The 27,086-nt window shown below is 39.9% G+C and overlaps 3 protein-coding genes across 3 annotated transcripts; all 3 read right to left on the bottom strand.

Moving 5' to 3' along the window:
- Window positions 1-1,309: 1,309 nt before the first annotated feature.
- dpysl2a (dihydropyrimidinase like 2a) lies at window positions 1,310-9,852 on the bottom strand. Its single transcript, XM_054610224.1, has 14 exons — window positions 9,510-9,852; window positions 6,806-6,894; window positions 6,418-6,602; window positions 6,097-6,261; window positions 5,802-5,863; window positions 5,587-5,667; window positions 5,433-5,501; window positions 5,163-5,283; window positions 4,922-5,078; window positions 4,555-4,696; window positions 4,258-4,428; window positions 3,685-3,864; window positions 3,359-3,548; window positions 1,310-3,270 (listed from the first exon to the last, which is right to left on the bottom strand). Exons 1-14 carry the CDS (start codon window positions 9,549-9,551, stop codon window positions 3,179-3,181), a joined length of 1,746 nt encoding a protein of 581 aa, XP_054466199.1. The 5' UTR covers window positions 9,552-9,852; the 3' UTR covers window positions 1,310-3,178.
- A 591-nt stretch (window positions 9,853-10,443) lies between these two features.
- bnip3la (BCL2 interacting protein 3 like a) lies at window positions 10,444-14,617 on the bottom strand. The gene is made up of 6 exons (XM_054610223.1): window positions 14,514-14,617; window positions 13,183-13,453; window positions 13,005-13,086; window positions 12,811-12,917; window positions 12,561-12,710; window positions 10,444-12,110 (listed from the first exon to the last, which is right to left on the bottom strand). Exons 1-6 carry the CDS (start codon window positions 14,563-14,565, stop codon window positions 12,062-12,064), a joined length of 711 nt encoding a protein of 236 aa, XP_054466198.1. The 5' UTR covers window positions 14,566-14,617; the 3' UTR covers window positions 10,444-12,061.
- Window positions 14,618-15,421: 804 nt separating this feature from the next.
- ppp2r2aa (protein phosphatase 2, regulatory subunit B, alpha a) lies at window positions 15,422-26,380 on the bottom strand. The gene is made up of 10 exons (XM_054610779.1): window positions 26,035-26,380; window positions 25,593-25,670; window positions 23,661-23,758; window positions 23,215-23,380; window positions 22,928-23,040; window positions 22,078-22,255; window positions 21,012-21,176; window positions 20,250-20,419; window positions 19,968-20,059; window positions 15,422-19,530 (listed from the first exon to the last, which is right to left on the bottom strand). Exons 1-10 carry the CDS (start codon window positions 26,039-26,041, stop codon window positions 19,251-19,253), a joined length of 1,347 nt encoding a protein of 448 aa, XP_054466754.1. The 5' UTR covers window positions 26,042-26,380; the 3' UTR covers window positions 15,422-19,250.
- Window positions 26,381-27,086: the final 706 nt, after the last annotated feature.

The raw sequence follows: 27,086 nt of genomic DNA, 5'->3' as shown, positions 1-27,086 counted from the left end.
CCCCGCGGGTGTCTTCACAAACAAATGCGCATCACGACTATGCCTCCACCTAGTGTCTCACTGCCTAATTGCAGTTACTCCATCCACAGCTGGGATGTGGTGTTACAAATTTTAACTTGAGGTGACTTTATTTAATATGTCAAAACGTTTTAGGATTTTTAAGTTCACTGGAGACAGTGCTCTATTGGTAAACTTCTATTTAACTTATTACAATTATTTGGTTACGTGAACAAGATTCAGAGCTTTTAGTTAAGTACAAGTAGCCAAACCACGGTGTAAAAATGCTCCAACAAGAGTCAAGTATTCACGATGCAGGAAAATTACCCTTGGGAGCATATTATTAAAGAACTACAAAAATGTTAAGAAATATATATATTTGCATCTGATATGTTTGTTGCACTAAAAAGTTCAATTAAAGAGTTGAAATTACATCTACTCCCTAGTTGAAAAATCTTAATTTTATAAATGTGCAAACACAAGATGTGTCCTACTTTACTGAAAAGTCTGTTCTCAGTGAATGTGTCCTGGAGGTTTAATAAAGGTTTCCATATCATGCTAGAGTAAGTTGGGTACTGGACCACGACTGGCCTCCAAACTTGTTGTGAAGTCACAAATCAGATGTTATGTACACATCTTAAATAGAGATTTATGTGAGCTCAGAGAAACTTGAATGAGAAAACAGCCTTCTAATCTAAACTCTACACATACATCATTCTGTGCAATGAAGCTCAAACATTCAAGGAAAGCAAAAAAATGCAACGTACATGTTTGACTGAAGGGGGAATTTTAAATATCGTAATGTTGGATTGTTAACACTGATACAACAGTGTGCAAATAGCATTTTAGTCTTGGAGCTCATTGAGGTATAGCTATTGAGAAGAAAAAAACCTCAACATGTTGGATTTTATAAGGTAATGAAATGCTTCTGTTTGTAAAATCTAAATCTGCAATTAAACCAGTATGCTGTCAGACAGACGCTTTGAAACGTAGAGGAGTAGAAGTACTTAAAAATGTAAAATGCGTAAGTTAAGTAGTAGTAGCCTACATTGCGCCACTCTCCACCCGCTTTGAATCATTGTGCAGTTTTTCAGCTAAACGAGCAAAAATGCAAAATTAGGAAGAATACAATGAGTTTTCCAGTCATTTTAGTTAAGAGTAAATTTTCATGTAAAAATTGGTGTCTCTAAACCTACATTTTCATGAACATTTTCCCTGTTACAGATGTTTTTTTAGGACATTTTATGTGTCATTTAAATTCTGTATAGTTAACTTGTTCATGTATATATATATAGAAAAAGTCAATACCATACATTTTCTTTTTATTGTTTTAATCCACTGAAGTCAACACAGATAGGGTCAAATGCCGACAAGACTGATGATTTCCCCCCAAAACCCTGGTACCCTAAAAAACATACATGACCGAGAGAGTATCACACTTGCTGGGAGAGGGGCAACAACAGTGCTCAACATCAAAACTCAATAACCATCACCAAGACACTTCCCCAAATGTAAATCACTTCACATTATAGCTCTGCATACAAAACCTACACTTGACAAGGCAATGAGGAAGAAATAAACCAGTGTTTTACAGTATGGCCGCACAGGGCCGTGAAACTGACAACCCGCTGTGGTTTAGTGAATACGGTTAAAACCTCGAGTGGATCTGGTGTCGACAGTGTTGGGCAGGTAGAGTGGGTAAGAAAGGAGAAACTGGATATCTGATAATTCATTCACGACACTAACACCGAGAACAGAGGACACATCATCAACACACTGTTGGGGATTTCATAAACATACCGAAGCATTTTTTCATCAGGTCTCAAAGATCATGGTTCCACTTCCTTAAAGAGCCTTCATGGATACAGTGTGCTATCAATATCTTACAGAACAGGCAGGCAAGTACTTCGATTAAACAAATATCCTAAAACATACAGACATATCCAATACAAATAAAAAGTTGCAAGCTCACATACATTTTTATCATTTGGATTGTTACGGGTGCAAAACAAATTTTTGTCAAAACTGGGTAAATGGTGAGTGCTGTGTGGGTGTGGACATCATCTGCACATATACAGCAATGGTCATATAGCACCAGGTGCAGGAAGGTTGTCAGCAAAACCTCCCATCTAGCTTCTTCGTGGTGTCTGTCTGTATCCTGAACAATATACAAAGGTCTGATTATTGGAAGCTTGTTGCCCTGACAACCTTTTAACAAACATGATGGAAAAACTAAATGATGAGATGAGGTAAAATGTTCATGTGACTCAGACAAAAATGTTACGTGCCAGCCATTTCTCCTCCCCCACCAATATTCAGGGCGGAGTTGAATGAGTAGTTCAACCTTAAAATATCCTTTAATTTTCTTTCAGTGCAGTCAGCGCTTTCAAAAATGACATAACGTGATAAAAAAGATACATCAATTATTTTTTTTAAACAAAGAGAGTGCAACTATAAATCAAAAGGAGGACCAAGGTGAATTGTTCTGTTTTACAGAGTACCTACACAAAGATCAAATACTGCAAACTTCAGATAGAATTAGGTGTTGAGATGCAGATACTATGTTCTTTAGTCAATCTTTAAAAATTTGTATTTTTTTGTGGCAAAAAATGTAACATTTTTGTACTAAACCAGCAACGTTACAGCGTAACAGTGTTACAAAATGGACAATGGAGACTTTTCACCTAATGGTGGTGCAGTAACAAGAACACCAGCGCTTTCTAACTTCTATCTGTTAAAATGAACAGCGCATTGAGAAAAATTGTAAACACCTGCAGTTTCTAAAATGCCTGCTCATGAAACTGACCCCTTCTTTTCTGTCAACTTTCTAAGCTATGAGGGCACCTTAACATCTCAAACATGTACAGCAAAAATTATAGAAAAATGTAAACAAATAAATTTCATCCATAATCAAACAAAAATGCAAAAAAAGCTGCTTCAATTCACTTGATCCTTCCTTGACAATGGAATATGGCAGGAAAGATGAAACAGTATGGAATAGTGCTTTCCTCTTTTTTTGTTGCACAAAGTGACATAATGGTATTGTGTGAATAAGAATGGATGGAGTGCTTGTGGGTTGGGTGCAGGGGGAGTCAGAGGTGACCAGATGTGATGTGACAGCGGTAAGAGTGGCCTCTGGTCCCGTGTTGCCCTGCATCCCCGGCTCAGTTTAGGAAAGAGCCTAGCCGAGGCTGGTGATGTTGGCTTTTCCACCGGGTGGAGCCACGATGCGTTGAGTGCTGCGACGAGGAATGTTGTCATCAACCTGGGCACCTAAAAGAAAAAAGTCAAGAGATAACACATTAGAGCTTATTTGCCTTGTTGTGAACAAGGACAGCTATGAATGTGTGCTTACACTCACCAGATAGACTGAAGCCAGACTGGTGGAGGTTGCGCACTGGCTGCTGAGTAATCTGCTGCTGCTGCTGCTGCTGCTGCTTGGCAGGGGAAGTCTTCACTGAGGAGACTGTGCTCATCACCTTGGGAGTCACAGTCACCTCACACACTGGCCCGTCATACTGGCCCCTGGGGACTCCTCGCAGCTCTGTGAGCTAAACATAAAGGCCAATATATCAGACCGGAAGCTGTGTGTACTTCACCTGCTACCTTTATTGTAAGAATTTAGTTACTTCATAACTTGATGAGTGTGTCTGCTCAGAGGTCCGTCTACCTGCAATCAGAACTCACCCTGCTGCGAGCCTTTATCCTCTTGTACACGTGGTCAGAGAAGGGTTTACGGCTGATGTAGCGACCGCAGCCCTCCGTAGGGTGAAGGCTGCCCTCCTCCAGCACAATCTTGCCCTGGCTGATCACCACCACAGGACCACCGCGCAGTTCTGTGCCTTCAAAGATGTTGTACTCCACAGCCTGGGAAAAGAAGAGGTTTGATCAAGAGACAGCAAAAACACACTGAGTCGATGAAATGGATAGAGTTACAGTTACTAGCATAAATAATTAGGTTTCATATTCCAACAGTTTTTTCTAAAGAACTACGATGAATAAAGAAGTAAACTGGTTTTCACTTGGACATTGTGTAGCAGTACATCTGAAAGTTGTGGTTTCGTCTGCTCCCTTAAGATTCTGTTACATTACATAATAATTATTGAAAGTAAATTCACTTTTTTAACGATTAAACTACAGTGTTTGACTGTGAACTGTATTTTCCCATCATATACACACTTAACAATAAAGTCTTAGGCCACATAAATGATTAAAATACACTGTGAATAAGAGTCAAAACAGGGGAAGTAACCATCTAACCAGGTTGTGGGTCTTAGCTGAGATGATGTTGGTGATATCCGGGTCCCACAGCACGAGGTCGGCATCAGACCCCACAGCGATACGGCCCTTGCGGGGGAACAGGTTAAAGATCTTGGCCGCGTTCGTGCTGGTCACCGCCACAAACTGGTTCTCATCCATCTTGCCAGTCACCTTTTAGAACAACACATCACATACTTGCATATAAACACAGCAAAGGCTTACAAGGTAATTTGCTCTCAAGTACTTCAAGAAAAGGAATTTTTGGAATGCATGAAAAGTTGATGGCATCAAACTCACCACACATTTGTCCCAGATAAGGGACATCCTCTCCTCAGTGCCGTTAGTGCCCTCTGGGATTAGGGTGAAGTTATCTTTGCCTATTGCACGCTGAGATGTCTGGAAAGTGCAGTGAGCACTACCAGATACCTGCAAGTCCCCACTAGAAAAGAAAGAAAACAAGAAGCGTAAGGATACGTTTTTACATCGCCAATTACTGATGACAAATCCATGACATTTATCTGCTACTTTAATATTCTATCTTTGTCTTAAGTATTTGTATGTAAAGGTAATGGCTTGGTAAAAATAAAATGTAGCACACAGCAGTAACACATCAGCACGTCAGATGTTGGCATGTTATCTTTAGGTGCTGGCACAGAGCACCTACCAGGACAGCAGAGAGTTGAGGTAGTCGGGGGTGGTGGGATCTGGACTGAGCGGTGGAGAAGTGACATAGGCTGCTGCCTTTGCCCAGTTCTTGCTCCAGTAATGGGTTCCATCTGTGCCCAGGCTGGCAGATATGGGCTCTCCGTACACGACAGCACCTAAAAAGGAGTAGACATGATGCTGTCAGCACAAAAAAACAAAAAGACAGACTACAGTAAATCAAAAAATGATTCTATTCTTACCCCTTTTCCTGGCAAGGGCAATGACATCAGCAGCACTCTTGCTCATCACCTTGGTGATGTAGAGGGGACAGTTGGTCTGATTGGCTATGGTGACAGATCGATTGACTGCCTCGGCCTCCACCTGCAGACACACAAAGTCAGATTCATCAGCAGCCTGGTCTCCATACAGGCCTTCTGACATCGTCTCTTCTTGCCGAAACTGTATCCTGAATCTTTAAGTACATAATCACAAAACTCTTTCTCTTTTGAAAAGCCAGTCCTCCATCTTACCTCCTCAGGGCGGCTCAGTACATGTCCTTCAGGGCCAGAGATCCCCAGGTCTAGAATACGTCTCTGCTCCTGAAAAATCCACACAAGAACATTATAATCAAAAATGGAAATAGCTGCTTACAGCTTAGACTTGACCAATTGGTGGTTGTGTTACCTCCGCAATGATGTCTCCATTCTCAGCATGCACCTGTGCAATGGCTCCAAGGTCCCTGATTACACTGAACACCTCATAGATCTAAAAGAAAATGATACAAACAGGTCAGCTCGTGGTCGCAGTCGTCCACCCGAAAGACTTTTAACAGCCTCAAAAACATATGCTATGACAGACAGCTGTAGAGCTCGCTAATATTAACCAGAAGCAGAGCATACCTCAGAGTCAGAAAGTTGGAAAACATCCTTATAAGCCAAATAGACCAGGAAAGAGTTGACACCTGAAGATAGAAAACTTATGAGAGAAAACAGCCAAAGGCGGAATAAGGAGAGCAAGAGAGGGGGAAACCCAAAGCAAAGGGGATGAGTAAAATCAAGAGGATAAAAATTACAGCAGAAACATTTAGTCGCTGTTTTGCAGTCTGTGAAAAGTGCTTGACTTTATTTCCCCATGCAAGAAGATCTTCTTGATTTTTAAACTTGATGTGTGTGAAGACAGAATCTGCCTGCGTACCATGATCCTTCACCAGGGCCTCCATCTCTTCCTGGGTGCCTTTGTTCCACTCGGTGATGTCCACATGCAGGGAATAGTCGCAGCAGGACTTGCTATCAGCCCACTCCCTCCACTGTTTGAAAGCTGCAACCAGGCTGGCGCCAGGCTCCGGCACCACGTGGTCGACTGTTAAACACAAACAAACAGGTTGGATTTAATGTGCACAAGCAAACTGCATAATAAAATCATACGCTTGACTGCATGCACATCTGCAATGTTATAATCCCTGCAACAGTATCAGTGTGCTGTGAAAGCTGGAAATGTGACTGATATAATACATACTGATCATAGTGGTCCCCCCAGCCAGGGCCGCCTTAGTGCCCTGGTAGAAGTCATCTGCTGACACCATGCCTCGGTCAGGCATCTGGAATCGGGTGTGCACGTCAATGCCCCCGGGCATCACCATTCTCCCATGAGCCTCTATGATCTTAACTCCCCCGGGAACAATGAGGTTGTCGCCTATTTGCCTGAAGGAGACAAATGAAAGGAAAGTAACAGAAGTTAATAAAGGAAACATGATAAATCAAGAGAGAGACAATCTAGAGTCCAAGAGTCAAAGTTATAGGTAGCCCTCTTGTAGATGAAATGAAATAGATCCTGTCATTCTGCCAATTGGAGTAAGGTGCCAATCTATTTTTGGGAGATTTGTCAATCTTCATATCAAACTCACTTGATGACTCCATCCTCCATGTAGATATCAGCCAAGAATGACTGATCATCATTCACTATCTTTGCTCCTTTGATGAGGAGACGGTCGCTCTGAAAGAAGGAGACAGAATTTAACATTACCCATAAACCACAACATAATTCAGCTTCCTAAAAAAAGAAGGAGAAATCATATTTTTTAATCACTTGAAGTGAGTAGACTTTTCCTTAATTCAACAGTAAAATTGACCGATTTCAAAGACCAATTACTTTTTTAATAGAAAATAACATTGGGACAACTTAAGTGATTCACTTGGCTCAGTGTTTTTCCTGTTTTTTTTCAGAGAACAAGAAAAATCTTGAGTGAAGAAGAAACAATGCTGCGGAAGGTGCTAATAGCTGATGATCACCACATCTCACATACAAACCATAGATCAAACCCCACTGTCATCCTGTTGAAACTATGACTAGGGTTATCCTACATGATTTGTTCAAACAAAATAGACACCACATCTGAGGCCAGTCTTGATCAAAGCACTCAAGTAAGACCACAAACTCTGGAGTGGCACAATTAACTCGACCTGTATGAGATGAAAAGAGAGCGTACGAGGCTGGCCTACTTCTCTTCCAGGCTTCCCGCGGTCTCTGAGGACAGTCAAGAGAGCTAATGAAGACAAAAGTGGTTTACTGCAAACCCCACAGCAGGAAACACTCGGACAGAGGGAAGCATTAGATATAAAAGTCATGGCCTTATTGACATGAGGCCATTGCTGTACTATATTATTAGTTGGTCATTTAACCTATGTCCTCTCTGTGCCCAAATGGTCAGTCATGACAGATACATTAGCTCAAAATGGCTTTCATTGAGCATTGCTGTAGTCCGTAACTTTATAAATGAATGTATCATTATGTAAAATAAAAATATATATGCACTTCTTTTCCTGCCTTTGCCCAATGCCAGCTGGGATCCGTTTCAACCCCCCAATGACCCTTACGGGATAAGTGGTTAAAGATGATAAATAATTGGATGTCCTTCTCTGCAATAAAAATGCCCCCTCCTAATTAATCATGTAATCTACTGAATTGATTATTAAGAACTGAGTGTACTTAGTAAAGGGCTCAGTGTCAAGAGTGTATGCTATACTATAAATGGACATAGGAAATGTTTGTAACACACATAGAGTGTTTCTGTACAAAATAATAGAAACACCAGTCAGTATGGCACAATAAAATTAAATTCAGTAGTACCACAAACTACATCTTCCGGCATGAAAATATAGTTATAAAGACCTCTTTGAAACAGTTTCAACAAAAACTGAACATTATAACCTTCATGGTGGTAGAATGTATTGCAGGACTATTACCATTAGACTGCATTATTTTGTATGCTACAACAGAAATGGCCAAACTTAAATAATCTGCATGAATAAAACCTTATTTCCCAGTTATATTTGTATTGATGTCCTTTGGTTATTTCACCTGATACAAAAAATAAAACATAAAATGTTAATGAATTAATCACATTAAGTCGAATGATAGGAAACAAAGAGAAGTGTCTTTTTAATTGACTAAGAAAAATAATCAATGCTTACAATAATGCCTACGTTTCCGTCATTCTGGTGACAGATAAATCGACTGTGTGGTGGTACTTTGGTAGCACTAGATACGACTGTATGTTTGAATGAATTCAGTTACTGTTGTTCAGGGACAAAGCCTTATTTAGGTGTTTTGTTATAAGCTCTGCAGAGTGAACTACAGATTCTGCTTCATTCCAAACTAATAAGTGGTGCCTGGGGGAGCTGGGGGTCTGCATGTCTGCATGTTGTGTCTTGGATGTCACCGCTCTATGTTTATAACCCTTGCCTGGACCTGTGAGAGAGTAAATAACAGTACAAAACCGAACGTGACCCTGAGCTAAGACATTTCACAAGACAGATTGTTGCTATTAAATGATCGAACTTTGAGAAATTGCTCGTTACATGCTTCAGCACTCTGTCTAGAACAGCTGCATGATGAAAGCTTTGGAAAAAAAAGGTTTGGATGGGTGCTGTCCAATGACCTACTTTACTAAAGAGGTTTTACTTCTTTTAACTACCATGGGATCCCTACTGTAGGCCCTTAATACTGTGCTTTCTGGTTAAAAAGCTCCACTGCAAAGCAAAAATAAAAATGATACCGTTAAATCTCAATTTCCCACAGTATATCACAGAATCACGGTTAAATAACCCACCCTTGTCATGGCTGCAGAACTGTCAGATTTTGCAAAAAATGTCGTTATTTCGAATTAAAAAAAAATACTTAAGGGAGCAAGATGTCAGAGGATGCATGATGAAAGATGAGGTGATGACAGTGAAGGAACCTGCACTCAAAGCTGTCAACTACACACTGCTAGCTGAGGATGCTGTCAGGAAGAAAGAGGAGGAGGAGGAGGAGGAGGAGGAGAGCTAACAGCTACTGAAAAGAGCAAAGAGTATTATTGCATAGGAAAAAAAATACTACATAATTTGCATATATTAGCAAACCCACTGGCTGGTTCTCAGTGTGTGGGAGCAGGACTGCTGCAGGTGACAGCGTCGGGTTAAATGAATGGACGCGACAGCTAAGCGTCGGCTAGCTTTTGGTCTAATCCTGAGGCTCACTGCACGTTATTAAAACACACACACACACACACACACACCAAGAACCGAAGGACAAATGCATTATTCCCCATGTGATGAAACAATACTCACTGTGATCCGTGGAATGTTCTTCTTTCCTTGGTAACCCGACATTTTGAAGATCCCCTCTGACACAGCTGTCCACTACCTCTCGGCTAACGCTAGCTAGCTTGACTGGAGCACCTCAGCTGCCAATGAAAGGATGAATGGATGCTCTGCTTGGTGGCCAGTCGACGCCCTGGGCGATCTGTGCCTATCTGACGATGTCTGTCAATAGCAGGTAAGGTTTGTACAATGCAGCCTAACGAATAACCTTAAATGAGTGGTTATAGCTTTTGCATAACAGTCCTATCCTTGGATTTACTGCTGGAAGAGGTCCCTGCAGACCAGGCAAGCACCAGAGAAGAGAAGGGCCACAAAGAGGTACCGCGCATGCGCACTGCCCCGCCCTGCTCAGTTATCAGTGTAGGGGTAAACAGGTTAAGCATCACCTGTTTAAATGACTGTGACGGCGTCAGGAGCAGTATTATTAATTATGGAAACGTTTTATTATTATTATTATTATTACTAAGCGTAAAAATAATAATCAGATTAACCTTTCAATTACTTATTTCTGTAAATGAAGATGGCTATTGTCTGATTCATATCAAGGGGACTTTTTTTTTTACAAATGCAGTCACATAATATGAGATGACCTTTCACATTGGGCACAATTTGTCTTACAGGCTACCTTATATTAGTAATCCAAGTTGTTTCTGAAATGGATACACTTTTAATTCCCCTATGTACAGTTGGAAGTGTGAGCAATGTCGAACTTTAATGTCGTGTTTCCATAATCAGAATCCTAGATTTTGCATAAAAATCTAGGATTCTAACATAATTACACACATTTGCTTTCTTTTCTTTGTGATTGTATTAATGTCTCAGCCTCTGTATTCAGTATAAAGTCCATTCAAAACATAAAATGCTAATTGCTGCTCACCAATTACCCAGTAGGAGCCCATAATGATGATATGCCATTTTATTAGATTTCATGCCTTAAATAATGCATTAAAGTCTATTGTGCTATATCCACTCTCTTTGTATTTATATCTCAGCCGCTGTATATAGTACAAACTTTATTCAAAATGTTCTGTATTGCACACTGATTAGTACATGAGCCTGTTATGATGACATGTACAGTTTAGGAGTTACTATGAGTTGTATAATGCATTAAAGCCTAAATGAATTTGAGAGCTTTCATACCAATACTTTGAATATTGTACATTATGGTGAAGGATTTCTTCATACGATTCTATAATGTCATCCATTTACAAACAACGACAGAAGAAACATCCAGTCATCCAATCAGCATCAATGTACAGATGTCACATGCATTTTCATCAGGAAATGCTTCTCAAGCTTTCCTCTTAGTTCTACCCACACTGGACACATTTTATTGTATCATAGAATGTGAAATGATTGCACAGTGTAATCTACATAAAAGCCAGATAACGCTCTTCATTGAGCCCCCTGGAAATACCTTCCTCTGTGGTGGTTTCTGCCACTGACGCTTCAGCAATTAAACAACAGCAAAAACACATTACATACACTGCGACAAAGCTAGGTAATAATGATATAATATGCATTAATATCAATGTATAAACAAAGTATACAATGTCAAAAGATGTCTATTAGATGGGGCAGATCACAGCTAAAAGTATTTTTCACATCTGCAGCTTTCATCAAAAAACAGAACAGTCTAAGATAAATCACCAATGTGCAGTGGTGAAAGATACAAATTTGGCACTTTGCCATTGCTTCTATTTTAAATTAAATTAGAAGATATGTAGGCAAAAACAAATAAAAATAGCATATGGCCTGGGAAATTGCCATCCACCCCAGGTTCCACTATTATAATATAGTCAAACAACCCCCCTGTAAAAATCCAGAGCTACTCACTAGATCAATGTCTAAGATTTCCAACCTTCAAAAAAAACAAAGCTGTAAAAAGAAACCTTCAGGAGTCGACATGATACAACTTCTATTCTCAAAAATGCGTGGGATTTAAAAACAAATCCCACTGTGCAGCATCATCTGTTTCCCCTCAAATAACTGCAACTTGAATGTTTAGCATAAAAAGTTAAGGCGATAAAAGTCCCCTCTGTTCCCAGGGCCAATTTAATTTGTTTGTATTGTGGCGTATATTTTTGGTTTGGACACTCTGCCAACTGAGACAACAGTGGTGAGAGGCCACGTAGGAGAAGTCCAGATTTTTCATGACAAAACATCAAAACAAGTAGAGAAAACTTCAACCCTGAAGCCACCTGACATCATCCACATATTTTTGAGTTGAACAGGATGACTAATACTTTGCAGCTCTAACAGGGTCTGTTATCTACTGGTGGAAGAAGCTGGTGACAGCTGCTGGGTACAATGTTGCCCTGTGTCAAAATGTGATGGAGTGCAACCACATTACATCATGTGTATAAATCTACAACTACATCTACAATGTGACATAATTTGAACGCTGACTGGAAGTAAAATGTGGGCATACAATAGATGTGGAGAAACAGCTTGACTACAGGAGGGTGGCTGGGAGACTTGGAGACACGAGAACATCCAGGCACTGCTTCATCTTCTATTCAGTAGGAGCTGGTGGAGGCTGTGGCAATTCTCTTTCCAATGTAAACCCTAGAGGAAGAACAAAATCCAGAAATTGCATGAAAAAAAAAAGATAATGCGTACAAAAAATGACAATGCTGACAAATAGAATGTAGCACTAAAATAAAGCCATCAATCCATATCAGTTGATCAGTTAAAACAAAAACAAAAAACATTTTCATAAACATCCAGGCCAGCTTGTTTTATAAATAAATAATGCATGAGGCCCAGGTCTGAGTAGTCAGGCACCAGATACATACATTTCAGTCATCTTGGTTACCAAAATAGCAGTGTACTGATAAATTGACAATGACGTGCTGACGACCCTTTCCTATGGCACATGGTGAGTCACTAAATTTCAAGTTTAGTAAAAGGACAAAACATCAGTGCAGATTGAGAAAATACAACTTTTTTCAGTGCAATGCCTAGCCTTGCATTGTGCCCCTGCATGAAGATAGAACTGCCTGAATTTAGACTTACCCGATGCCAAGAGCGAGAATGTGTGAGATGAGTAAGGAAGGGATGAAGACTTTGAGGAATTCAGCAGAGAAGATGCCACCTTTCTTCATGGCCCCACTCTTTCTCATACTGAGAGATACTGAACGTCGGGGGTGCCTAAAGTGGAACTCCCTGCAAGGAATAATCAAACAGAGTTATTGCAAATTAACTTCAAAAAACCATATCCTAAATCACCATTAGTGAATGATTCTGGAAGTGAGAGTCTGATTACTTTGGTGGAACGTTTTCTGGTCTGCTGGACCAGTCAGCGACCCAGTCTACTTCTTTGTTCATCAGGATGTCTTCCTCTCTGTCCTTCTCTGCACTATCGTCATCTGACTGCAAATAGACCGGCAAAGTAATTAGGTTTTAGTGTCAAATGAAAAGACCTGAAAAGGGAATGAACTTTTAAACATTTTTTTTTACCTGACTATCTCTTGGGCTGGGCATCTCCACATCAAAAGTTATCTGATCTTCATCCTGATCTGGACTTGGTGGCCTGTGAGGACTGAATTAACACATTGGGATTTAAAAAAAGAAGAAAAATGACAACACCAAACTGTTGTCTGAGCTTTAAAGCGCATATAATGGCCTCTATTCCTACCTATCACAGGAGGAGCTACTCTGGCTGGATTCATGCTGTGCATCCAGGAGAATCTTTTCCATATCTCCATTGTGGATTGAGGAGGACGACGGCACATGCTCTAGGCCTCCAATCAGGGTTTCATCACTCTCAGGCACCACCTCCAGGGTCTGCAGAGTTTGACTCAGGCCAGCATTTCCGTTAATTTGGTCTGCAGCGGGTGTCTCTGGGAGATTGGTCTGCACGCCCTGGGTCCCTGTGTTCCCATTCAGCTCCAGCTCTACCCAAGAGCCTGGGCAACACAAAAGGTCAAGAGGAGGAAAGGGGGTGAAATTTAGCTTGTTGTGTTAAAACCTAGCAGATTGTATACCACACAGAGACACACCTCTGCTTCCTTTCAAATAGAAACAGCTGACCTACATTTGCTGAACCACTGGCACTGGTGCATTCAAATGACCTGACTGTGCAATGCATCCATGATAGCATGCTTTTCTTTGTGCCACTGCCCCACAAACAGATTGCACGTTTGTTTTTTCCAAACACAGAGGTTATGTAATTTCTTATGGAGAGCGGGCCTTGGTTAGCACACAATATAAACCTTGTGATAGCACGAGACGCCCCCCCCCCTTTTAGCCTCGTTAAAAATGATAATTAACGACGACGAACGTATACATGACCGATTACCCATTTAGAGAGCAATATGTCATCGATGCTGTTCTCATGTGATGTCTTGCATAACTGTGAAGTGCAATGTGAGACAATTCACCCAGGCATGTCGCTGTTCAGCGTTGATGTCACATATAAAGCGCACACTCAGCTTCAGTCCAATTGTTCATCATTACAAGCCTGGACACACCTTTTTCCATGTATTATTGGAGCTGTTATTATGTTGGTACTTGAGCTAACATCCTACCATTGTCTTCCTTTATAAATATTTTTTTGTTAGACTATGTGACCTGTTGAATAATAAGGCGAGAGGAGTGAGAGTGATAGGACCCATTATTGGTCAAATAAAAATAAAAAAGCATCAAATAAAAGCAACATTTAATTCGTCTTTTGTTCCCAACTTGTTTTCATTTGGCTAGAGCCCGCCCAGTGCAGACTTGCGTACGTGATTGGTTGCCCCTTCCATCAGTCAAACATTTGTCGCAACGCAATTGGCTAGTTTGCGATGACGTCGACCAACATCACCCTCCGCTCCTCCCAGAAGAAGAGGAAATACCGTAACCGATGTAACTTTTATAATAAAAACCTGGATTAAGCGAAGATCTTCAAAAACACACACACCCATTGGAAATGTCTGAAATAGTCTGTGTAACGTGGAGGGGAGAAGAACTGGCGGCGGTACGTACCGTGAAGCCCGGGCTCCTCGTTATTGTTTTGTTGAGCAGCAGTGGTGGACATGTTGACTACCCAGTTTTAGAATTCATCAACATGACACGCAGACTAACTACGATGTGCGCATGCGCGACATCAGTCCAGAGTCCAGACCAGAACACAGACAGATAACAGACTGAAGGCAGGATATAGATTAGTAATAAACAATTTTTTTATTGATTCTCATAACACGGTCAGAAAACGACTCGACTGTGGTGATGCGTTACAGTAATCTTTAATATAATTTATGCATGTATGCAAAATAAAAATTGTGATAAAGAACCCCCCAAAGTTTGATAGAATTAATGAATAAAATGAAGATTAAAACTATTATTATGTCCTCACTAGCTGATGGGCTGGAGTACACGACCCGGGTGGAGTCTCTCTATCTGAGTCTGTGCAGAGTTTGAGGATAGATGATCATAGTGCTGTGTTGGGGGGACTTACCTATTAATGTGGGAAGGCAGGCATTTTCATTAGTAGGGTTTCCTGTAGATTTGTAGAGGATGGGTCTATAGTAAACATCACCCCTCCTCCAGTTCTATAAAAGGGTCTTGTTGGTGTATCCTGAACTGGTTAATAGTCATCAGGGTAAATACATCTTAAGACATCATTTGAGTAAGATCTGCAGTGTTTGGCACCACTGCAGGGATTTTGAAAGTGTCTATTTGAAAGCGATGCATGAACTCTGCCTTAGTGATGCAATGGGCCTAATAAAAGCCTAGGTAAGATTTCAAACGCTTTTTGGAAATTTCTTTGAGGAATAGTTTAATAAAACAAAGTTCCTCAACAAATCACATATTGAGCAAGTCTACATGTGATCATTTCACATTTACGACACATTAGCTTGCATACACAAACCATACAAAAGATTGGTCGTTCATTCAGAATTCAGGTTGGAAATTCTTTATTACTTTTCATCTAAATTGTTCTTTATTCCATTTGACAAAGACAAACATAGCTGTACAATGAACCATTTGTAGTTTGTTTACCCCCCCAAACTCTCCCATAATCTTTATTCAAGAGTCCCTCGAAAGAAACTAACAAAAACATACAAATTAATGAAATTCACAAAAATAAAAAGTGCATTTTGTTTTAACTCCTGTGTTACATTAGACATGTATATTATGCTGCTTCAAGTGGAAAAAACCTCATAACTCAAATTTAGGCCGTTTCTTTGCACTTTCATCAACCCTTGTGTGTAGAGCAAGTTTTTCTGACGTTCAAAAAACATTATAGCAACTATTATTTCAAAAAGTGTATGATCTACTTTTAAATAAGGCTGTTTTTAATAAAGTCCTGAAAAGCTGCTTTTTTTTTTTGTTAAGGTAAAAGGTTTTGATCACAGAGCAGCGGTAAATTCCCCTGAGCAGTCTCCTGTCTGGCACGCCAGAAAGTTCAAGAAACATACTTGATTATCTTCTAGAAAGGCATTAGGGTTCTTCTGAACGTCTTTGTGGATTACCACATAGCCTTGAACAACAGCTATGAAGACAATATGAGGGGAAAGTGGAGATTAATGGTTAGGTATTTCTCATGAATGCCAGTGATCGTTTTGCAGACCACTTCTGCCGGGTCTGCAAAAAAGGGAATTTTTAAAAAGCTAATGTTACCTCATAATATCTTTCTGTTGTAAACAAAACGTGCCAATTCTGGTCTCAATTTTTATACAGTGTTTTTGTATTCTCAAAACGTTTCTCAAATCTTCGAACAGGTTGTAAGAACAATAGTTATTTAACAGAGAGTGAGTGAGTAAATGCTTCCTTTTAATGAATGATAGGACAATATGAGATCACTGATCTCATATTTTGAATGGAGAGCTCTCCTTGTTGATCGACTAATTGATTGGACAATCCTTGACCGTGGAATGGGACAAAGGTGCCACATTATACAGGTTCATACATATATGACATGAGGAAAACTACTTGAATGACCCTCACAAAAACTTGCATCAGACAATAAAGAAAAGGAAAATTGAAAGATTTGCAAAAGGTCTCATTACTACAGGACTTTACCCAAAGCCCTGAGAGTGCGACACTCAACCAGAGCGAAACACCACCGTATGAAGTTGGGTGGGTATTTTGGTGGCATCCCAGTGATGGGAAGTCAATTCTCTAAAAGGTGGAGTGACATATTACCTTACATAATGATCCTGTGGACCAATATGCTTCGTTTCCGGATTCAATGGCTTAATCTGTCATCAAAACAGTGGTGGAGAGTGGAAAGCTGTGCTATTATCAACCTGTCGTCTCCTGGAGAGAACATCTGCAGCGTGTGAATGAATACGAATGTAGCAGAGAAACAGCAAAGTTCATTTTTTAAAGTATTTTTTTCCCCCAATGTTCAATACAGTCATTTATGACCACTTACATTAAACAATCATCTGCAAACCAAGTGCTTCACAAAGTCTCCTTTTTAAATAAACAAGTCTGTATCCTCCCACCTCACAGGAGAGAAGACATTTCATACAATAATTCAAAATCAGTAACTCTGCATGGTCAACTGAGTTTACTAGCTTTACAGAAAACTAGCTTTAACAGTTTTAACATTACGTGTCGATTTAAAATGTCTTTCCTGTTTAGACCCACGAGGGCCTATTATTTCACAGCGAGCAAAAAGATGATTAAAGAACAAAATCCATGGCACAAAAACAGAACGTTAAGATCCAAATTAACTCAGAATCTAACTCTGAAGCATCCAAATAAGTTCTACATAAACATCATTTACAGCCAGCCAAATTAAAAAAATAAACTGTTGTAGTGCTTATGACTACAGAGGTACTGACACCCGAAAGTATGTCTTTGGACATCCCACGAGAGAAACCTCACACTCCCTTGATGTCACAAAAGTCTCTAGCTTTTAAAGAAAATACCCGCCTGAATGAACAAAATGTCCCGAAGTCACGACAAAAAAGGTTACCGCATCAGGTGACCTTCCATCTACAATCAGTCTGAGATAGACAGCTAAAGAAACTACAGTGATCAGACTGTAATCCTATTGCCTTAATTTATACAAAAATAAATCAGCTATAGTGATTATTCTTCTTTTATCATCAGGTACAGTACAAAACATCATAAAAAAAAAACCCTCTTCCAACAGAAACTAGACCCAGAGATTAAAGCGATCGATCAATCTGCAACAACACGACAGGCTTTGTGGGGAAGTTGGCAGCAGTACTCAATTTTGGTGCCACTGACCACAAGAGAATTAGGCAACGTCATGCCATTTTGCCCTCCCAACTATAAGCTTTTGTCCTGAGCTTTAAATGGTAGTCCACATATGACCAGAGTCACCTTGTCTGCAAGACGGCTTTAAATGAATAAAACTAGAGTCTATAGGACTGGTTACTTTGGCATGATTAGCCCTCATTCAACTCCCAAACCCCCAATACCTGACGCCACCTTTGTGACCGTGTTAAAAGGACTACATTGGTGTTTTGATTTTTATAAATGAACGTTTTTGGCCAATAACTAGAAATTATAAAGACAATACTGCTTACCATTTTCCTAAATGTAGTCATTTCAATGCACAATGAAAGTCAACTTACAGGCTTGAAACTTGCTCGAGAAAAGTGATCCATTAGTGAACATTCAGTTGAACTTTAGTAATGTACCTGAGACCAGGGATTGGTTTGAAAACCTGATGCTGATATGTTGAGGACACTCCAGCATTACAATTGAGAGCTTCAGCTTGTTAACAGCCAATACATTTACAAGCTATTGTATCAGAAAATATATCCGGAGACTAACATTAAGAAACATGAATGTTTTAAAAAGTGGAATACCATTGTTTCTTTCTGATTTAAGGTAACTTAACTTTCAGTATCAGATGTTACGGTATGCCGGAGTTTTCCCACATGCAACTGCGTTATCACTGAAAAATTACTTTAACAAAAAGTTAACTGTGATGGAATACATGTCAGTTTCAAGTAAGTTGACTTTCTTACTGTAGAGAATGAATATAGACTGCCTAATAAATATTGGTACGCTGTGGACAAAGTTAGAAGTAATGCAAGTTCATCTTTTTGCAGAGAATGAGCTAAAACCTGATAAAACATGAGAATAGTCCTTTAACGGAATAACCGTACTGTACATTAGGAAAGAAGTGGTGAGTGAGCTTGGCAACTTGACAAATACTTGGGGCAAATATGGAGTGTTGACAGCTTGTATTAGCAGTGTTTCAGGCCAGCACGAAAAGGAACTTGGCGACAGAAAGACGTATAAACAGTAGAAATAATTTCCTATTCAAACTAATTAAACATGGTAGCTACAGAATCTTGATATCTGGTAGCTAAGACATACACATGAATCATGTCACGATGGCACAACAGAATAATGAAACGGTTTAGCCAAACATGTGTATTAAACACATTTCCCCTTTGGTTTGCGATGTAGTGGATTTGCAAACAGTAGCTTAGAGAACTGAGTGCTCCTTATGGATAAAACCCTTGACACTAAATCCCAAATTCTGGACTCAACAAACCCTGTGTGTTTATATTTGTAATGCACATGGATCATGTCCTTGCGATGGCCTGCTTGGGTGTACTGTGTTTATGCCACAGACCAAGTCTTGTCACATTCAATACTAAAGTCACAGAGGGCAGATCATATCAAGATTTGGGGATTTAGGCAAAGACATACAGATATTGGTTGTATACGTGTATCAGAGTAGTAGGGCTCAAGCTGAAACAGATCGGAGCGGTTCAACAAATGCTAGTTCAGTTTTTCCTGGAATATGTACAGATTGTTGGTGGTGGCCACAGCAATGATGTTGTCCAGAGGATGCCAGGCAGTGTGGAGGATCTTCTTGTTAAAGTCCAGACTGTCTACACTGATCTCATCCTTTTTGCGCTTCCCACCTGTGCTTACTTTGCGAGGTTTCAGGACGGATCGTGGCTTGCTGTTCTCCCGCGACGCCTCCAGGGTGACGTCCTGCCGATAGCCTCTATCAAACATCCTGAAGAAGTTGTTGTAGGAACCGGTCATCACGACGCTGCAGAGAGACAAGGCATGAGTGATTGATGGCACAACACATTATAGCAATCAAAAGGTAATGATTCATAAAAGTCAAACGTGTTGTTCTCGGTTATGCATCTATACCAGGAGCATATTTAGAAAACCCCTCTGCCACCCAGACCGAATCATGTGCAGCCTTATGCTCTGCACTGAGCTGATAACCACAGTTATTGATAAGCCCAGTGTTGTTGGCCAGTTCAGTTGCATCAAAGATGGGGCAGACCAAAACATTGGCACGTCACATGCATATTTAAAGTGTGGGGAACTCCAAAGGCACGATGAAGAAACCATAGATGACTTTCTCAAGTGCAAATTTTGCTTTCACGATGGTCAAATCTACCAGAGTACCAACAATTACCCAAAACGCTTCTGTTGACCCTGATATAAAAGACCTATAACAGATTAGTTACTCACCTGTCGTTCCCATTCCAACAGCACTCAAACTTGTCGAAGATGCAGTCATTCTCATAGAGGGAACACAGTTTACTCCTGAGATATTCATGCACCTGGTAAAAGAATGTGATGAAGAGGTGTTGTAGTTACAATCAGCAGTTGTGCAAGAGTGAAAATAACACTACAAGAGAACTTATATACTTTGAGTATGACTTCTTTGCAATTAACAGGCCTTACTATCAACCAAAAAGAAACTGCTGGAATAATAATTACTTTTTACAAAGCATTGCAACAGTCACAGACCTGATATGTCTCTACTGGCCGGGACTCCATGTTGAGATCCCAGATTTTGACGGACAGGTAGTCTCGGGTCATCATGTAGCGTCCACTGTGGCTGAACTTTACATCAGAGATGGATGAGATGATTTCAGAAAAGAATGAACGATTGTTTGGATCCTCTGGCTCTTCAAACTCTTAAAAAAAGAAAATGATGCATGTCATTAGTATAACGTGCCTGACTGCCATTACGTGTTATTAGCTATATAACATTGTAGCCTGACATTTCAATTTAATGCAAAAATAATACTGTATAAGACTTATAATGGTCTGGTAACTATAGGGACACACTCATTCTTTCAATGCTCAGTCCCACAATTTTGGTAAACATATTAGCATTCACGCCTGCTTCCTCTAAAATTAGAAAACTCTAAACAGAGAAGTAGCAGCTTTGGGGCTCTGGAACTTAAATAATTAGGGAAGCACTGGCCAACTCCCATACACTGCCATAGAAATTAAGAGATAAATCTTTCTTCACTTTTTTTAAACTCAATGTTCGTCCCTTCATTTAAATTCTGTGCACTCTTCATATCTCCTACTGCGACATTGTAAGACTCCTAAGAGCTACAACTTAGACTTTCTGGGCAATGTGCCTTATTTGCGGGAGACATTTGGACTTGTCATAGTAGGAAAATTCAGAAAATATAATCTATTTCATTGTCTAACATCCAGTTTCCAAGAGACAAACAGCTCCCCTGCTAACACACAGCATAAATTAAATTGGCTTACGTTTGGCGTGGTTGTCACACAGTGCCGATGCCCTCATGTCACACAAGCGGATGGTGCCCTTGCTGCTGCTGTAGACAAAAGTGTTACATTGGTTGGGGTGGAACTCCGCTGCCGTGATCACCTCCGTCAGCTCCTCCATATTGGCTGGCTTAATGTCAACAATATCTGAAAGAATGTGTGGTTAAGGTCCAAAGTGCAAACAGACATTTCCACAACTTAAATAGATCCATAAGAAATAAAATGAAATAAACATTTTTTTTAACTCTTAACTAGTATAACATAGCCTACAATCTTCCCAGTGGCCCAAAAGGTTTTACATGGCTATGGGTCATTTAAGAGGTTGATATGTTTACCAAAAATCCACTATGGTGCTGCTCTGAACTAGTTAAACGTCACCTCTCTTAGAAAGGGACGACACTCATTCCCAACAGAAAGTCATGCTGTCAGCTCAATTCAGGACTAAAACACGTCTTCACATTTTAACTAGTTAGGCATTAGATGTACACATGTACCTTTGTCAAACCTAGACTCTGGTATATTAGAGCTGACCTGTCTACAAGTTCAAAAATCCTTACTTAGGGGGACATCTAGTGGTAGCATCATTCATGACACTGTGGTAGACACCAATTACATTACTATTTTTTTTACTTTCGTTTGGTCTGCCTTAAAACAGTGTCTACTTTTTTATGTAGACTAGCAAAAAGACACAATATTGTTTTTTTGTATGGCCCACATAATGAATAGGGTTGATCAGTTAACTGTCTTAATATAAATCAGATAATATGAAGTGGGTTTCCATGTTGTTGCAGGGACAGAGTGATGCACAGTCTGACTGTATCCAAATCCTGCAAACTTATGGGTAAAATGGACAGGTTGACACTTTTTTCTTTTGACCCATGGGAGATATTAGTAAAGGCCCGAAAGTTGCAATTCCCAGTACAGGTGGTAGTCTCGCGATGCCACACCTTTCTTCCAAGGGGGATAATCTAAGTCTAACCAACTATGAAGAATTATGTCAAGAACATCAGAAGATGATGGCTGCATGAAATGAAAGAACAAAGGATACTAAAGCTGCGATCGTTGATCTCCAGATTCCATAGGTTGATGCGCAGGTCATCTGCAGACAAGTACGTCTCACAATCACTGTTGACAGAGATGGAGTTGATATGGTAGGTGTGAGCATTTGAAAACACTCGTCTTGGGCTGGCTTCCACCATCAAGTCCATGGGCCTGAATACTGGTACCTGAGGAGAGGAGTATCGCGTTAATTTCAGGGAAAATTTGTGGTAATCATATTGGCATTTATTTTATAATTCAATGTCATGAGTAAACTTTAAGCAGAGACAAAAATGTCTGGCCTCAGTGTAAAAGACCAGTCTGTTAAACTGAGTCTATATTTAGAAACTATTCAATATATATCGATCAGTGTGTCCCAAACTGGAGGATGCACATGACCAGGAACAAAAATACGGAATTAAACTTCAGATGAATAGACCTTTTTTTCAGATGAAACACTTTGACTTAATAAACACAGGTGTAATTAATAACATACCTTGCTGCATTGCAGTAATTAAAAAGGTATGGACTGTTAGTGTTATCAGTTACACCTCTGCATTTGCTGGTACGATATGTCAATATGTCTGCATTAATCCAAAACAAATGACAACTCAGACAGTAACTTAATAAGTGGCAGACAAAGGTAGGAAGAATACTTTACCTTTGCTTCAACTCATTTACATTTAATTTAATACGCTTTTAATAGTGCAACACAATTACTCTCAATGTTGTATACACACACTTCACTAAAGGCACAATCTAAAGTCAACACTGGCATATTAAAACATGGTTAAAGATAACATCAATAGTACATACATGGTCAACATTATTGGGAAAGGGATAAAGCAATGTAAACACACCCGTAGTGTTGTGACAGTATTGAGATCTCTGTAGCGCCCATCTTCTTCCTTCAGATTGTAGCCCTCTGGTCTCTTGTCACGCTCACTAATTTTCCACAGCTTTATAGTTTTGTCTGCCAATGAGGGAGCAGAAATCATGAAAAACTCTTAAGTAACAAAATAAACTGTGTACATTTAGATAACTTATGATGTCTCCAGGAGACAGATGGAGTTTAAAATAGCTAAATATGACTAACTCATACGTACTACAGTGAATACATTTAATAAGTATACACTAGTTTACTTACCATTTGTAGACAAAAGGAACTGTGCTGCATTCTGCTGAGGCAACCATCGAATCTTGTTGATCTTCTCCTCGATCTCAAGGCTTTTTAGGTAGTCAAATTCAGGTTCATGGCTCTGGAAGGTGCTGTAAACATTGTACTCTCCTCTGCACTGTGGCTGATTCTTACTCTAAACAATGACAGGTCGCAGATCAGGGTTAAGTTCAAGTATCAACATGGCAGGAATAGACCTATTCTAGGAGCAAGAGTCAGCATTTCAGCGTATGTGAGATCAGAAGACACACAATGTTTATTTTCTTTCATTTCAAATGATATTACAAGTTGAATTGTGAATTCAGTAAAATTTACTACAAGTTTGACAATGTTGTGCATTTATGAAATGAGAAAAAACCCCCAAAGATTTTAATGTCTGTACATTTTGTTTAGTCAGATGAGTCACCAGGACTTACCTCTGGCTCCTGCTGAAAGATGACAACACGACCCCCCTTGTCCCCAGTGGCAAGTAGCTCCCCAGAGTGGTTGAATTCAACAGTAGATATGATGTCAGCTGTCAATGAGGTAGTGTAATTAGAATAGCATCATTTTTTTAGCTAGGCAACTGAGTATTGTTGCTACTGTAGTAGGGAGCCTGCTGCATACATCTGAGGTATGTTCAATGTAAAACAATTTTGCACCGGTATGCAAGGCTTTTCTGGTCTAGCAATTTATTTCCTGCCAATGATACCCAACTAATCCTTGCAAAGCATATCAACCATGGTAAAAACACCACACAGCAGTTACGTACATGTGTGAAATGGAAATAAAAGTCTACTGAACACTCTTTGGAAGGTAAGTCGCTTTGGATAAAAGCGTCTGCTAAATGACTGTAATGTAATGTAACAAATGTGCCATTTAAAGCTATTCAAGACTTTTCAAAGGCAAGCATTCTCATCAAATCCTGCAATACAACAATCAATCCGTGTTTACAGGCTGACACTATTCTGAGTTAGTGCAATATACACTATGGTGTTGTTCTTCTCTTAACACAGAACACAAAGTGCCTGATACAATCCAACTCCATACAAACTTTCATATAATGCAGAAGTACTACACTATTGTCGTGTTTTCAGCCTGTGTTCACTGCTATGTATTGACACAAGGAGAGGATCACATGTACAATTGTTCTCAGGCAAAGCTTACTGTAAATAACTGTGCAGTCCTTCACACACAAAGTCCATCATCTACTGTAAACATAGGTGTTTATGGCACTGGTGAAATAACCCATTGGACAATGGGATAAGGGGTGGTTACAAACCAACGCTGGTTTATCTGTTCATATAGGAGTATAAACAACAGTATATATATATATATATATATATATATATATATATATATATATATATATATATATATATATATATATCCTACTCCATGGGCTCAATTTTTTGTACTTTATGTGCATTGGTTATCCTTAAATTGAATTATCTACTGTGTAAATATTATCCATAACACTGCAACTTTCACTTCAACCAAATCACAAACAAGATCTCCTCTCTTATCTCTAGTGGTATCTAGACATGCAGGCACTTGAAAACTGCAGCAAAACGTCATTCCAGACACAATGTCCTGGTTGATAAGGATAATCACAGACATTATTGTCAATCGTGGTTTCTAGTGGGGAAATACTATTTGGTAGAAAAGAGTTCAATGTGAATTATCAAGTAACCAAGACAGTGTTTCTGGAAAGGCCCTTTTGTTGTTATGGTTTTCATTTCATGGCATTGTGTGATGTTTAAAGCAAATTAATTTCCCTTCACTTCCATGGTATTGGGTTTGCAGTAGAAGTCTCAAAATATAAACACAATTTGCATTGCTGGATACAGATGGAGCTAAGGGGGAAAGTTTTTATTTTGACTTTGACTTTATATGTAACACATTTGAAGTTTCACACAAGCAAACAGATTGCTAAAAAAAACACATTGCTTCAATAACTTGATACTTATTTATGAATGCCAGCAGAGTTAAAAAAAACAAAAAACTGCCACTATTAAATTCTGATGTGCATTTTCCTCCCAAACATGCAAATATTACATTACACACATTGAACAAATGCACTCTGGGAAATTGTAAAAGTAGTTACAGCATATTATGCTCAACATACATGAATGTTGTCAGACATCCGGCAGGTTCACTAGGCTGTATAACAGGCCTACTGGACTATTATCAAGTACGTGCCACACTGATTTAACCCTTTAACTACAGGTTAATACAACACTCATAGAGCGTGCATGACACCTAAAACCAAACGTGTAGCCGTAGCTTTGAAGCTAACCTCAAAAACATGCATGCATATGATGCAGGTTAGCCACAGCTAGCGTTGAGTGGACACCACATGGACTCACCTTCCGCCACATCGTCGTCTATCGCTCCTTTGACTTGGGAGAAGCACCACTGCACATCACTGTTCCCACCACCGGCCCCTGCACCAAACACGAGCACAAGTTTTAATGCACAGCCATGAAAAGACAACTTCACACACGCTGGTCTGATGCTAGCTGAGCTCCATGATTCATTAGGAGGACAAGGTCGCACGCTTCATCACATGCATTACACATTTCAACTTGCCTGGCTTATTCCAAGGAAAAGGCAAAAGGTTTAAGCACGTTTTTATGTGCAGAGCTCTCACTTTTCAATGACTCACATTAGCATCTTGGTGGTATCCTAGCTCGCTAGCTAAAGCCTGCGGTGGGTTTTGGTTCACCACGAACACACCAGGTGAGCTGGATATGAATATTTAATACAACACAAGACACTCCGACAGCCTGTGCTTTCTGGCTTAGTTACCTGCCATGGTGAGTGACTCAGACGGAGGGGAGAGATCCGTGTATCGGGCTCGGGCCCTGGGCTGGAGCCGTGCTGACCCGGGTCTGCTGGGTGGTTCTGACCGAGGAGCAGCGGAGGAGTAACCCGGTAGATCTGCTGCTCGTGTTAACTCCGAAGACCGCACAATCCGTCGTCCCCGTTGCTATAGACGGCGAGAAACTGGTTTTAAATGAAAGAAAGTAAACTACAATCCTCAGCGCTGCATGTTAGACTTTGCACTCTACTTTGAGATTTCCCTCGCCTCCTCTGCCTCTCCCCGCATTTCAAAATGGCGCTAGGCGGGCGGTGTTCAGCGGGCGTCAAACAGAGAGCGGAGAGGATGCACCGGGACATTTTAATCTGGGCCGACAACGACTTGGGTCTTTTTCCTGGCCCCAGATAGCACATGGCTGGTTGATTTATAGCGTGTTTAATGTTTAGGTAAAAGTTATCAAGGCTTTTTTTTTTTAATTAAACCCTGTAATGCCTAACCCCCGCCCTTGCGGATTGTTTCAGTAATTGAAATCGAACAAACCCGGTTAGTTTTTGGTTTAACAGCAAAAGTGACAAAAAAAAAACGGAACTAGGTTTTTATATTGATTTAATTTGGAAAATAGGATGTAATTATAACATTTAAAAGATTAAATTCAAGTGGGAACTAAATATGATTCAAATATAATTCATACTTTATAGCCTATTGTAGTTATGTCAATAATCATTTTTAATGCAATTTGGGATGCTGCTCCGGTTAGTTAAGTTACAACATCCGAGCGTTTGCATGTTTGGTTTGCACACATAAAACTAGAACCATACCTGCAACAGCCACTGAGCTTCTACAGGAACTGTTACATGGATGTATGGATCTGCCACAGTTTCTTGCACCTCCTGGGCCACAAACTGCCTGCCCCCATGCAGACAAAAGTTCAGGCACATATACAAAAACACAAAAACAAAGTGTAGACCTTTGTCAATTAAGACGGTTTTCATAGCTAGAAGAGCTCAGGTGCTTCTTTCTATTTAAATGTCTCAATTAG

Source organism: Anoplopoma fimbria, chromosome 13 (assembly GCF_027596085.1).
Source record: "Anoplopoma fimbria isolate UVic2021 breed Golden Eagle Sablefish chromosome 13, Afim_UVic_2022, whole genome shotgun sequence".
Classification (NCBI taxonomy): Eukaryota; Metazoa; Chordata; class Actinopteri; order Perciformes; family Anoplopomatidae; genus Anoplopoma; species Anoplopoma fimbria.
The sequence above is the reverse complement of the archived record's forward strand: the minus strand, read 5'-3'. Positions and strand labels throughout refer to the sequence as shown.